Consider the following 13,019-nt stretch of genomic DNA (forward strand, 5'->3'; position numbering starts at 1 on the left):
TTTAATTGCCTTTCCCCCAGCTGTAACTCTTGCTCAATGGTATACACATATCCCTTTCTATCACTAAAGTAAACATAACAGAATTGTGATCGCTATCACCAAAGTGCTCACCTTCATCCAAGTCTAACACCTGGCTGGGCTCATTACCCAGTACCAAATCTAATATGGCCTCGCCCCTTGTTGGCCTGTCTACATACTGTGTCAGGAAGCCCTCCTGCACACACTGGACAAAAACTGACCCATCTATAGTACTCGTACTATAGTGGTCCCCGTCAATATTTGGAGAGTTGAAGTCCCCCATGACAACTACCCTGTCTTTGTCACTCCTATCGAGAATCATCTTTGCTATCCTTTCCTCTACATCTCTGGAACTATTCGGAGGCCTATAGAAAACTCCCAACAGGGTGACCTCTTCTTTCCTGTTTCTAACCCCAGCCCATACTACCTCAGTTGACGAGTCCCCAAACATCCTTTCTGCAACTGTAATACTGTCCTTGACCAACAATGCCACACCTCTCCCTCTTTTACCATTTTCTCTGTCTTCAGTTGTTGAAGGTCAGTCATCTCATCTCCAGATGTCCTGGAGCTGAGATGACTGACCTTCAACAACCACAACCATCTTCGTATATGTCAGCTATGACTCTAACCAGTGGAGTGTTTGCCCCCTGATAGCCATTGATACCAGTTTTGCAGGGCTTCTTGATGCCACACTCAGTCAAATGCAGCCTTGATGTCAAGGGCTGTCTCTCTCCCCTCCCCTCTTTTGTCCATGTTTGAACCCAAGGCTGTAATGAGGTCAGGAGCTGAATAGCCCTGGGGGAGCCCAAACTGGGCATCATTGAGCAGGTTATTGCTGAGCAGGTGCTGCTGGATAGCACTGTGGATCACACCTTCCATTACTTTACTGATGATGGAAAGTAGACTGATGGGGTGGGAATTGGCCGGGTTGGATTTGTTCTGCTTTTCACGTATAGGATATACCTGGGCAGTTTTCCACATTGTCGGGTAGATGCTGTAACTGCACAGGAACAGCTTGGCGAGGGGGGCAGCACGTTCTGGAGCACAGGTCTTCAGTACTATTGTCGAATGTTGTCAAGGCCTGTAGCCTTTGCAGTATCCAGTACCTCCATCCAGTTTTTAATATCACGTGGAGTGAATCGAATTGGCTGGAGACTGGTGTCTGTGACACTGGGGACCACTGGAGGAGGCCGAGATGGATCATCCACCCGGCACTTCTGGCTGAAGATTGCTGTAAAAGCTTCAGCTTTATCTTTTGTGCTGATGTGCGGGGCTCTTCCATCACTGAGGATGAGGATGTGTGTGGAACCTCCTCCTCCAGTGATTTGTTTAATTGTCCACATTCACGACTGCGGCAGGGCTGCAGAGCTTAGGTCTGGTCTGTTGCTTGTGGGATCACTTAGCTCTGTCTATCACTCACTGCTTATGCTGTTTGGTGGCTTCACCAGGTTGACACCTCATCTTCAGGTCTGCCTGATGCTGCTCCTGACCTGCCCTCCTGTACTCTCCATTGAACCAGGGTTGATCCCCAGGCTTGATGGTAATGGTTGAGATGGGGATATGCTGGGCCATGAGGTTAAAGATTGTGCTGGCATACAATTCTGTTGCTGTTAATGACCCACAGCACCTCATTGTTCCCCAGTCTTGAGTTGCTAGACCTGTTTGAAGTCTGTCCCATTTAGCACGGTGATAGTGCCATACAACACAATGGAGGGTATTCTCAATGTGAAGGTGGGTCAACTGTGCGGTGGTCACTCTTACCGATACTGTCATGGACAGATGCTGTAGGAAGAATATTATTAAACTGGAGATGGACAGAAAACATTTACCAAGATGTTGCTGGGAATGGAGGGTTTGAGTTATAAAAATCAGCTGGATAGGCTGAGACTTCTTTCACTGGAGCTTAGGAGGCAGAGCGGTGACCTTGTAGAGGTTTATAAAATCATGAGGTGCATGGATAAGGAGAATAGTAAGGGTCTTTCTCCTAGATTGGGCAAGTTCAAAACTAGAGGACTTATTTTTAAGATGAGAGGAGAAAGCTTTAAAAGGGACATGAAGGGGAGCTTTTTTGCACAGAGAGTGGTTTGTGTGAGGAATGAACTGCCAGAGGAACTGTAGAATGCAAGTACAGTTACAAGACATTTGGATAAGTTCATGAATATGGAGGAACATGGGCCATCCCACCTGGATCCACCCCATCTCTGTAACCATGCATGCTCTATGGCCAACCCCCACCTAGCCTGCACACTCTGGACAATTTCCCATATCCAATCCATCTCACCTGCAGATCTTTGGATTGTGGGAGAAAACCCATCCAGACACGGGGAGACTGTGCAAACTCCACACAGACAGTCACCCGAGGGTGGAATCGAACCCAAGTCCCTGGGGCTGTGAGGCAGCAGTGCTAACGACTGAGCCACCTGGCCTGGCCTCTACTTCTCGTATCAGTATCTTCAGCAGCAAATACATTAATCAATATTGTTAAGTCAACATTCAACTTTGGAGGGATGCGAGCCAACCTCAGGTAGGTAGGACTAGTTTAGTTTGGGATTATGGATGACATGGACTCGTTGGACCAAAGGGTCTGTTTCCATGCTGTATGATTCTGTGATTTGACTCTGATGTCTTAATATGGACTAACACACACTTTGTGTGAGAACTCATGTGTCATTGAGATCCGTGTATCAAAACACGCATATCTCAAGTGTAGCCGTCATCTCAATTCTGAACCTGGGTTGTACAATCAGTCACATCTTCAGTGAGAAATGGTGCAGGTTCATTGACTTGCAGTCCTTCCTTTTTAAAAACATATTACACACAGATGAAAGTTCTGGAATTCTGCCAATACACTGTTTCTGTCCGTTTGGTATTCAAAGAAGCATCTGTCTGCAGTCTGAAGGCAATCAATTATTATCTTTTATTGCTTGTCATGTCGATCAACACATTCACCACTCTTATCAAAATTAATTATATGCAAGAGAAAGTGGCCGTGTACTTACATAGTTTTCCGCAAGGTCAGGGTGCAGGTAATCAATTCCTGCATTAAAACAATAAGTAGGTTACATAAACGGAATTCAAATTTGTAAAAGAAGGTGCTATAAACTGATCCAATTACATTTTTCAGCAACTTTGAAGGAGTTTGAAGTATTAAGAAACTGCGTTTGAATCATCTGGAATAAAAGGTGTTTGCACAGTTCTAGTGAAAGCTGGTGGGATGAGGGCCATAAAAGCAGAAAACCTCAGGATGAGCACTTGAAATATCATAACATTCAAGGCTTATGAGGTGGTACAGACTTGATGGGCCGAAGGGCTTCGTCTGTACTGTACGATTCTCTGATTTTATGTCCGCGGATGCTGGAAATCCGAAACAAACACAGAGGATGCTGGAGAAACTCAGCAGGTCTGGCAGCATCTGCAGTGAGAGAAATAAAATTCAACGTTTCCAGTCCAAATTAGTCTTCTTCAGAACAGTTCTGTCACTTAGTGACATCTGTTATCCATTGTGTAACGTTCAAATAGAACAGAGATTGACGGACGCTGGAGAACTGAAACAAAAAACAGAAATTACAGGAGAAACTCAGCAAGCCTGGCGGCATCTGTGGAGAGAGAAACAGAGTTACTATTTCAAGTCTGGTGACTCTCGATCAGGAGTCCTCTCTGATGTTTTTCGTCTTTGATGAAATGGTCAACATGCTGATGGTTTCTTTCTTGGGCATCAGCTTTAAGGAGTTCTGAAGGACAGTCATACCAGACGTTAACCCTGTTTCCCTCTCCATTCCAGATTTACTGAGGTTCTCCAGCATTCTTCGTGTTTGGTCAGTTACAGTACAGAATCCTTATTCTGTGGAAGAGGGCCATTCGGCCCATAGAGTTCACACTGGCCCTCCGAAGCGCATCCCACCTAGACTCACCCCATCCCTGTAACCATGCATGCCCCATGGCTAACCCACCTAGCCTGCACACTCTGGACAATTTCCCATGTCCAATCCACCTAACCTGTAGATCTTTGGACTGTGGGAGGAAGCCCATGCAGACCTGGGGAGAACGTGCAAACTCCACACTCAAAGGTGGAAGCAGCAGTACTGACCACTGAGCCACCGTGCTGCCCTGGCCTCTGCTCCGTAAGTTAGTGCAACAGTTCCTTCAGCAGCAAATACATTAATCAATATCGTTAATTCAAGTGTTGTGAGTTTAAATGGCAATTATAACTGGGGAAAGACATTTAATGCATTTGCTTCCTTCTCAGAGATGTATTATTCATTAAAACACACAAAGCAGCATGTAAGCACTTCTCTGTCAAGAGCAGCAACGCGTCATTAGCTCTTACCATCATCCATGATTGCGATGGTTACTCCTTTTCCAGTGTAGCCCAACTCCCACGCTTCTGCCACATTCAGGTCCAAACCAGGGGTCCCATCAGCTTGCCCTGTGTTGACCTGTTTCAGCAGGAAGAGATGTTTCTACAGTTGCGCCCATTTCTTTCTCAGATCTCAATCCTGATTTCAACCCTCCCTGCCCTGGTTGGGGGTGCGGGGAGAGGTGAGGGGGTAAACATGGGGGCTGGGGCAGCCCGTGGAAATAAAGCCCCCGTACTCCCTGGCACATGAAGCCTCCTGGGCATTCTTTTGCAATTCTCTACCCTGGAGAGCAATGACAGCTCAATCATGGGGTAGATTCAAGGCAGAACTCAAAAGATTAAAGCAAGCAATAGATTTCTGGATATTAAAGGTTTCAAGGGTATAGTGCAGGAAAATGACCGGGCAAAAGAGCCATGGTCTGGTTGAATGGCCCAGTATCCTTGAAGGGCTGAATAGCCTACTTTGCTCCTATCTTTCAAGGTCCCTCACTGCAGGTAGGTGGGGTGGGAAATCTTCTTCTTGAATATTACCATCAGAAGGGGCTTGGTCTGACACTATTGTGATTTTAACTAACATTAGCTGAAATGGGTGAACTCTCAGATGACAGCAGTAGATTGGGACCGTTATGGGGATTGGGATCAAAAGGATTCAAAGTGAACCCCAGCTCTTTTGTTCCTTACCTTTGCTCCATTTCAGGGCCAGGGACTTCCTCCTCCAGTCCTCACTGAGACCTCTACCCATTCCCATTCCAGCCTCGCCTCTTTAATCTCAACTGCAAACCCCGAGCCTGGGTGTTCAAATGGCTCCTGGGTCAGGCAAGTGCCTCTGCTCATCATTCCCCGAAACCAAAACCTAGTCCCTCTTTCCCAGAATGAGACGTGATCTTGTTGAAACATATAAGACCTTGAGGGGAACTTGACACTGAGGATGCTAAAAGGATTTGTCTTCTTGGAGGAGAGACTGAAACTGAGGAACACACATTAAATACATGGACTCTCCCGTTCAAAATCACAATGTGGAAAATATTTTCTTTTCCCTCTGGAGGGTTTTCAGTCTTTGGGAACTCTCTTCCCTCGAGAGAGGGAGAGATGGGGGATTTTGAATGCTTTTAAGGCTGGGGTGAACAGATTCATGACTAACAGAATTCAAATGTTAATGGGAAACCGGAGTTTATGATTAGCTATGGCGTAGATCGACACCAACTCCTTTGAGGGCAACAGCTTTATTTAAATAATTTGATCATCAAAGGTGGATATCCCGAATTGCTCTGGAGAAGCAGCATCTTTGAACTTATAAATTTTCTTTTTAGATTGCTTACACTGTCAAAACAGGCCCTTTGGCCCATCTAGCCCTCTGAACAGCCCACCCAGACCCATTCCCCTACACCTAACACTACAGGCAATTTAGCATGGCCAATTCACATAACCTGCACAGTTTTGGACTGTGGGAAGAAACCCACACAGACACAGAGAGAATGTGCAAACTCCACACAGACAGTTACCTGAGACGGGAATTGAACTCAGGCCTCTGGCATTGTGAGGTAGCAGTGCTTGCCACTGTGCCACCCCAGTCACTTGGCAGTGGTTCATAAGCTTTAGGCAGATCAAGAGGGTATTGGATGATTATATGTATAGAAATGGTGTGCTGGGATTTGGGGAAAAGGCACTGGGATAGAATTGTGCACATACAATGGGCTGAATGGCCTCTGTCAGCACTTCTGTGACCAACAAGGCCTTTGGGGAGAAGATTCCAGGATATTGACCCAGTGACAGTGAAGGAACATCAATATATTTCCAAGTCAGGACAGTGAGTGACTAGGAGGGGGACTTGCAGGGGGTGGTATTCCCAGGTATATGCTGCCTTCTAGATGGTAGAGATAGATGGTAAACTTGGAAGATGCTGACGAGTTACTGCAGTGCATCTTGTAGATGGCAAGGTAGAAGCAATTTAAACTTAATGTGACAAGTTAGTATTAGTAATGGTGAGCACATAAATGTGGATCATACTGAAACCCATCTGGTTCACCATGTCCTATGGGGAAGGAAACTGCCATCCTTACCTGGTCTGGCCAACATGTGATTCCAGACGCATTGCAATGTGGTTTACTCATAACTACACTCTGAAATGGCTAAACAATTAAGGCCCTTTCGGAGTTGACATAAATACTAAATGCTATTCAATCCCTGGGAATTAGGTAAAATAGAATCCCAATGAACATGAAAATCCCATTCTCATTTTGATAAACAAAATGAGTCAATTCCCGACTCAGGCGACTGACTGTGTGGAGTTTGCACGTTCTCCCCGTGTCTGCGTGGATTTCCTCCGGGTGCTCCGGTTTCCTCCCACAGTCCAAAGATGTGCGGGTCAGGTGAATTGGCCATGCTAAAATTGCCCGTAGTGTTAGGTAAGGGGCAAATGTAGGGTTATGGGTGGGTTGCGCTTCAGCGGGTCGGTGTGGACTTGTTGGGCCGAAGGGCCTGTTTCCACACTGTAAGTAATCTAATCTAAAAAAAAGTTCATTTCCAATTGGGAAATAAAGAAATAATGAAAGCTGGAGGATGAATATATCTCATTCTTTTGTTCTAAGTCTTGCTCCCCCAGACAAATCACGTCACCAAGTCTCACATATGTCCGCCCCTCAGCTAGCTCTTTTCTCATCACAGCTGGGTTCATAGCCTGGTGCTTCCTATCTTTGAGAGATGGCACCACTGGCACACAATGTGCAGCAGGTTGACAGGACCAATCCCGTCTCGGGATAATTGGGGAGGGGTAAAACATGATGGCCTCACCCAGCTGTGTCCAGAGAAGAATTTCAACAAAGGCACATAAACAGTGGTACACATCAAGCAGACATAAAAGAGATGTAGGTAAGTCAGATGTTGCTTACAAGATACCATTGTTTAGTAAACAAAGGATCATTCATCATGATACCAATTTCATGAATACTCCGATATCCTCGCTTCCTTCGATTAAATGCTTCTTGCTGCACGGCATGTTTTACCTGCAAGAGAAATCATCTGTTTGAGGACATACAGAAATATTAGTTTAGGTTTAAAGATTCATGAATTAAAAATTTCAAACCGACTTGTTGATGTTTTATTTGCTGATGGAGAACTCAATCTGAACACGGAGATGTGTTCCCTTGACACCATATTCTCAATACACCTTTAAACAAATACTCTAGATCAGGCAGCCATGACCTTGCACGTCACCATTCACCTTACAAAGAAACAGGTAATGATAGACAGCAAAGGAGTCAAAGTTCCAACTAATCAGTTGCACACAACGCGGATACCTTGTGTATTTCATACTGCCCCTCCTGCCAACTGGCAGTGTAAAGGCAAAAAGATAAAAGACAAGGGCACCATTGAGAAAGAGTGAAGTTGGGTAGCACCATCACCAAGGCAATGCAGAGTTCACAGTCTACAGCAGGATGCATCAGGGATCTCTGATACAAGAGATCAAAGGACCTCCTTGATCACTCCTACCAGGTCATAGAGTCATAGAAATGTACAGCATGGAAACAGGCCCTTCGGTCCAACCTGTCCATGCCGACCAGATATCCCAACCTAATCTAGTCCCACCTGCTAGCACCCGGCCCATATCCGTCCAAACCGTTCCTATTCATATACCCATCCAAATACCTCTTAAATATTGCAATTGTACCAGTCTCCAACACATCCTCTGGCAGCTCATTCCATACACGTACCACCCTCTGCGTGAAAAAGTTGCCTCTTAGGTCTCTTTTATATCTTTCCCCTCTCACCCTAAACCTATGCCCTCTAGTTCTGGACTCCCTGACCCCAGGGAAAAGACTTTGTCTATTTATCCTATCCATGCCCCTCATAATTTTGTAAACCTCTATAAGGTCACCCCTCAGCCTCCAACGCTCCAGGGAAAACAGCCCCAGCCTGTTCAGCCTCTCCCTGTATCTCAGATCCTCCAACCCTGGCAACATCCTTGTAAATCTTTTCTGAACCCTTTCAAGTTTCACAACAGCTTTCCAATAGGAAGGAGATCAGAATTGCATGCAATATTCTAACAGTGGACTAACCAATGACCCATACAGCCGCAACACTGTTGAATCCATCCCCTAGACACGTTTAACACAGAAAAACATCCCAAGGCATTTCACAGAAGCATATACATAAAAATCACAAATAAACTATTGCACCAGAACCTGATTTGGAAAGGCCTTCTTGAATCACTAGTGCTGCTCCTTGATCAAGTGGTAGAATGAAAGCTAGTGCTTCCAAATAAACCTGTTGAACCATAACCTGGTGTTGTGTGATTTTTAACTTTATTCCAGACCAACACCTGCACCTCCACATTACATATAGCACTGAACCACTGAAGGACATTTTAGGAAGGTTAAAACCAGATGCTTAACAAAGTAAATATAAAAGAGAGTATTCCAGAGAAGGGAAAGACAGCGAGGTTTACAGAGGGAACGCCAGAGCTTCGGGCCCAGGGAGCTGAATGAATGACCACCAAGAACGGAATGATTCAGATCAGTGGATGGACAGGTGGCCAGTATTGGAGGGTCGTAGGGAATCAGGAACCTTTCTGATGACGATTCTCAAGAGAGTGAGGTAAAATCTTTCAAAAAGCCAGAGGTTGGTGACAATCATCTGTTTCCAATGAAACTGATGCTGCAAAAGGAAGTTTCCACAGCCGCACACAGCCTCCACTGGTGAAATGAAGGCAAACCGTTGTGATATTATAGTGTCAGATTAAAGGCTGGAAGACAGAGAGGAAGGCTATTCTTGATGACAATGGCCTGTCACGTTAAGGCAAATGACCCTTCAACATTAACTTTTTTTCATTTATTTATATACATTTATGACCCATCTCTGGTTGCCCCTTGAGAAAGTGGGGGGGTGAGCTGCCTTCTTGAACCGTTGCAGTCCACATTCTGCAGATTGTGCCACAATGACTCTTAGAGAGGGAATTGCAGGATTGTGACCCAGTGACAGTGAAGGAACGGTGATATATTTCCAAGTCAGGATGGTGAGTGGCTTAGAGGGGAACTTACAGAGGGTGGTGTTCCCATATATCTGCTGCCCTTGTCCTTCTAGATGGAACGCATCACAGGTTTGGAAGGTGCTGTTGGAGAAGCCTTGGTAAGTTACTCCAGTGGACCTTGAAGATGGTACACACTGCTGCAACTGAGTGTCAGTGGTAGAGGGAGTGGATATTTGTGGGTGTGGTGCCAATCAAGTGGGCTGCTTTGTCCTGGATGGTGTCAAACTTCTTGAGTGTTGTTGGAGCTGCACCCATTCAGGCAAGTGGGGAGTATTCCATCACACTCCTGACTTGTGCCTTGTAGATGGTGGACAGGCTTTGGAAAGTCAGGAGGGGAGTTACTTGTCACAGAATTTCCAACATCTGAATTGCCAGAATTCTGGAAGTAATGAGTCCAGGATTGATATTGGGAAAAAATTCTCTGTATTTACACAGCACCTGCTTCAACCATAGGCTTTTATAGCCAATGAAGTACTTTGAATTGGATAGAAACTAAACCAGAAATTGCTGGAAAAGCTCAGTGGGTCTGGCAGCATCTCTGCAGAGAAATCAGAATTAACATTTCGGGTCCGGTGACCATTCCACAGAATGGACCCAAAAACGTTAACTCTGGTTTCTCTCCACAAATGCTGCCAGACTTGCCGAGATTTTCCAGTGATTTCTGGTTTTGTTTCAGATTTATACGGCATCTGCAGTTCTGCCGGTTTTCACTTTCAGGCGTAGTCCTTGTTATAAAGTCATAAAGTCATAGAGTCCTACAGCACAGAGACACGCTCTTTGCCCCAAACTGGTCCATGCCGTCTATGCTCACCCCATTTCCCTGCACTTGACCCACATCCCTCTAATCCTTTCCTATTCATGTATTTGTCCAAATGCCTTTTAAATGTTGTTAATGTACCCACCTCAACCACTTCCGCTGGCAGCTCATTCCATATGCACCCCACCCTCTGTATAAAAGAGTGGCCCCTCAGGTTCCCTTTTATTCTTTCCCCTCTAGCCTTAAATTGATGCCCTCCTATCCTTGATTCCCAATGCGGGGAAAAAGACTGAATGCATTCACCCTATCAATGCGTCTCAAGATCTCATACACTTCTATAAGATCCCCCCTCAGTCTCCCCTCTGTGATACAGGGTGGGATAATAGGGACCATCAGCCTGGGACCTGCACTGAGAATTATTTCCATGTGAGCATTTCAGGTGCATGCAAATGTGACTACGTAAAGGGTTATTGAGGAAATTGGCGGCTGTATAATTCAAGGCACAGATGGGAGGAGAAGATGGAGCACCCAATTATCTGGTGCTCAACCCCCACACACTGTGCCCTGGCACTGCACTCGGTGCCCTCGCCACATGTGTGGTGACGCTGGCACTGGGACCCAGCCGAAGAAAATTCTTTCACAGAATTCTTCAACGGCGTCCTGTCTCACACACTTATCTCCGCATCCACTCTACGCTTTATTCAACGGCACTTGTCGTGACTTTTAACAAAACTGCAACCATTCCAAGTCCACCCCTCCCCATCCCAATTCCGCCCGCCAGATCATAATTTAGAGGGCATAGGTTTAAAGTGAGAGGGGAAAGATTTAAAAGGGACCTAAGGAGTAACTTTTTCACACAGAGGGTGGTGCACGTATGGAAGTGGTGGAGATGGTACAATCACATCATTTAGAAGGCATCTGGATGGGTATAGGGTTTAGAGGGATATGGGCCAAGTGCTGGCAAATGGGACTAGATTAGGTTAGGATATCTGGTCGGCATGGACAAGTTGGAACGAAGGGTCTGTTTCTGTGCTGTACATCTCTATCACTCTATGATTCTAAAGTAAGATCTCATTTCTATTCACCATCCTCACTCACTATAAGAATAGGAACAGGAGTGGGCCATTCGGAATCAAGGATAGGAGGGCATCAGTTTAAGGTTAGAGGGGAAAGAATAAAAGGGAACCTGAGGGGCAACTCTTTTATACAGAGGGTGGGGTGCATATGGAATGAGCTGCCAGTGGAAGTCCCTCGAGCCTGCTCTGCCATTCAACAGGATCATGGCTGATCCAAGATTTTTTATATCCAACCTCCTGCTCTTTTCCCATAACCCTTCCTTCCCCGACTGATCAAGAATTTATCTCAGTCTTAAAATATAAACAAGGACTCTGCCCCCACGGCTCGTTCTGCGGCAAGGAGTTCCAAAGACTCACAACCCTCTGGGAGAAGAAATTCCTCCCCATCTCAGTCTGAAATTGGAGCCCCATTGTTCTGAGACTGTACCTTCTGGTCGTAGCCTCTCCCGTGAGGAGCAACATCCTCTCAGCATTGACCCTGTCAAGCCCCTTTAGAATCGTCCACCTTCATTCACTGCCTTCACTCAATCATTGCTTCACACACCTTCCCCACCACCCCCCCCCCCCACCCCCCAACCCCCTTCCTGGTCATCTTATTCCAGATCCTGTATCTGCCAGCCTCCCACTCACTCGCAGGGAACGATAAACAGTAAAGAGGCAGAGCAGTGAGAGGGAGGGAGAAGTGATGAGGGGAGGTTTTGAGGCAGCCAGGAGGTAATGAGTGATGTAGCCAAGTCTTGGGAGTGGGACAGTCAGCAAATCACAAACCAGAGATTTGGAGTGAATTAATTTCACACGTTGTAAAATGAACACTGTAAGCAGTCTTATTCTTTGATGCAGGCAAACTGATGTAGCAGTAATGTCAGAGGAACTGTGACTGCATTGGGCAGTGAGTGTAGCCTCTGATGTTTCTGTGGTGCTAAACACAGCCTTTTCCAACATTATTTCAGGAAAACACACCCTAACAGCTTAGAATAGATGACACCATCAGTTTTCCTTATTTGCCTCGTGAATATTTCGCTTTTAAGTCTGCTTTCTAGAGGCCTGGGCAGAAGTGTTTGTGTCCAAATCATCAACCTTGGAGCAATCTTTCTCAAGTGCCCAGTCGATCTCATCCTCAAGTGTGAATCACTACCATTCTATTTACAGTGGCGAAAATAGATCATGTACTTTATTTTAGTTTTTAACAATTCAACACAGAATATTGCAGAGTTTGTGGCTTTATGACTGCTCCAGACACTTAACTCGCCTTTGGAGAGATTGAATGCTTTTGAATTTCTGGCTCTTATGAGCTGGAGTGTTGTAACAAACATGGAGAAAAGATTTTACATGAAGCCACTAGAGTAAGGAAACCGTCCCAACAAAAATGAAGACAATAAAGGGGTGAAAATCTGTTCAACACGTGTTCCTCACTGCTTCCTTCATTTGTTCCTGCCCTCACTCAGTAACAGTGAGACAATTGATTCGGGGGAGGGACTGATGAGTTTTATCTGCATCGTGCCTCCTGGAAAATTGTGGGGGTGAGGTGGGCAGGCGCTGGGGGGAAGGTGTAGACTTTTCTGGAGGTCAGTTGAAGGTGGGGTCGTGGTTGGATCAGTCAAGTCACCTGCTAACAATCACAACTGAACCTCAGCAATTTAAGGCCCCACCTCAACACCAGAGCCTCTCAATACCTTCAGTGCAGATGAGGATATGGCATATTAGAATGATATAAACGATAAGTTATATTAATATCAGAATTAGGAGCAGGAGAAAAACAGACAGCCTCTCGAGCCTCTTCTGCCA

At 45.6% G+C, this 13,019-nt stretch overlaps 1 protein-coding gene across 1 annotated transcript in view; it reads right to left on the bottom strand.

Annotated features, from left to right (window-relative positions):
- pcsk2 (proprotein convertase subtilisin/kexin type 2) overlaps window positions 1–13,019 on the bottom strand; it is a 90,713-nt gene that overhangs the window by 48,870 nt on the left and 28,824 nt on the right. Inside the window, exons 3-5 of the mRNA XM_060831092.1 lie at window positions 7,264–7,377; window positions 4,346–4,454; window positions 3,018–3,055 (exon numbers count right to left, since the gene is read on the bottom strand). Of these exons, the coding sequence (XP_060687075.1) occupies window positions 3,018–3,055; window positions 4,346–4,454; window positions 7,264–7,377 (261 nt within the window). The remainder of the gene's footprint in view (window positions 1–3,017; window positions 3,056–4,345; window positions 4,455–7,263; window positions 7,378–13,019) is intronic.

The sequence above is a fragment of the Hemiscyllium ocellatum genome, chromosome 10 (assembly GCF_020745735.1).
Source record: "Hemiscyllium ocellatum isolate sHemOce1 chromosome 10, sHemOce1.pat.X.cur, whole genome shotgun sequence".
NCBI classification, from domain to species: domain Eukaryota; kingdom Metazoa; phylum Chordata; class Chondrichthyes; order Orectolobiformes; family Hemiscylliidae; genus Hemiscyllium; species Hemiscyllium ocellatum.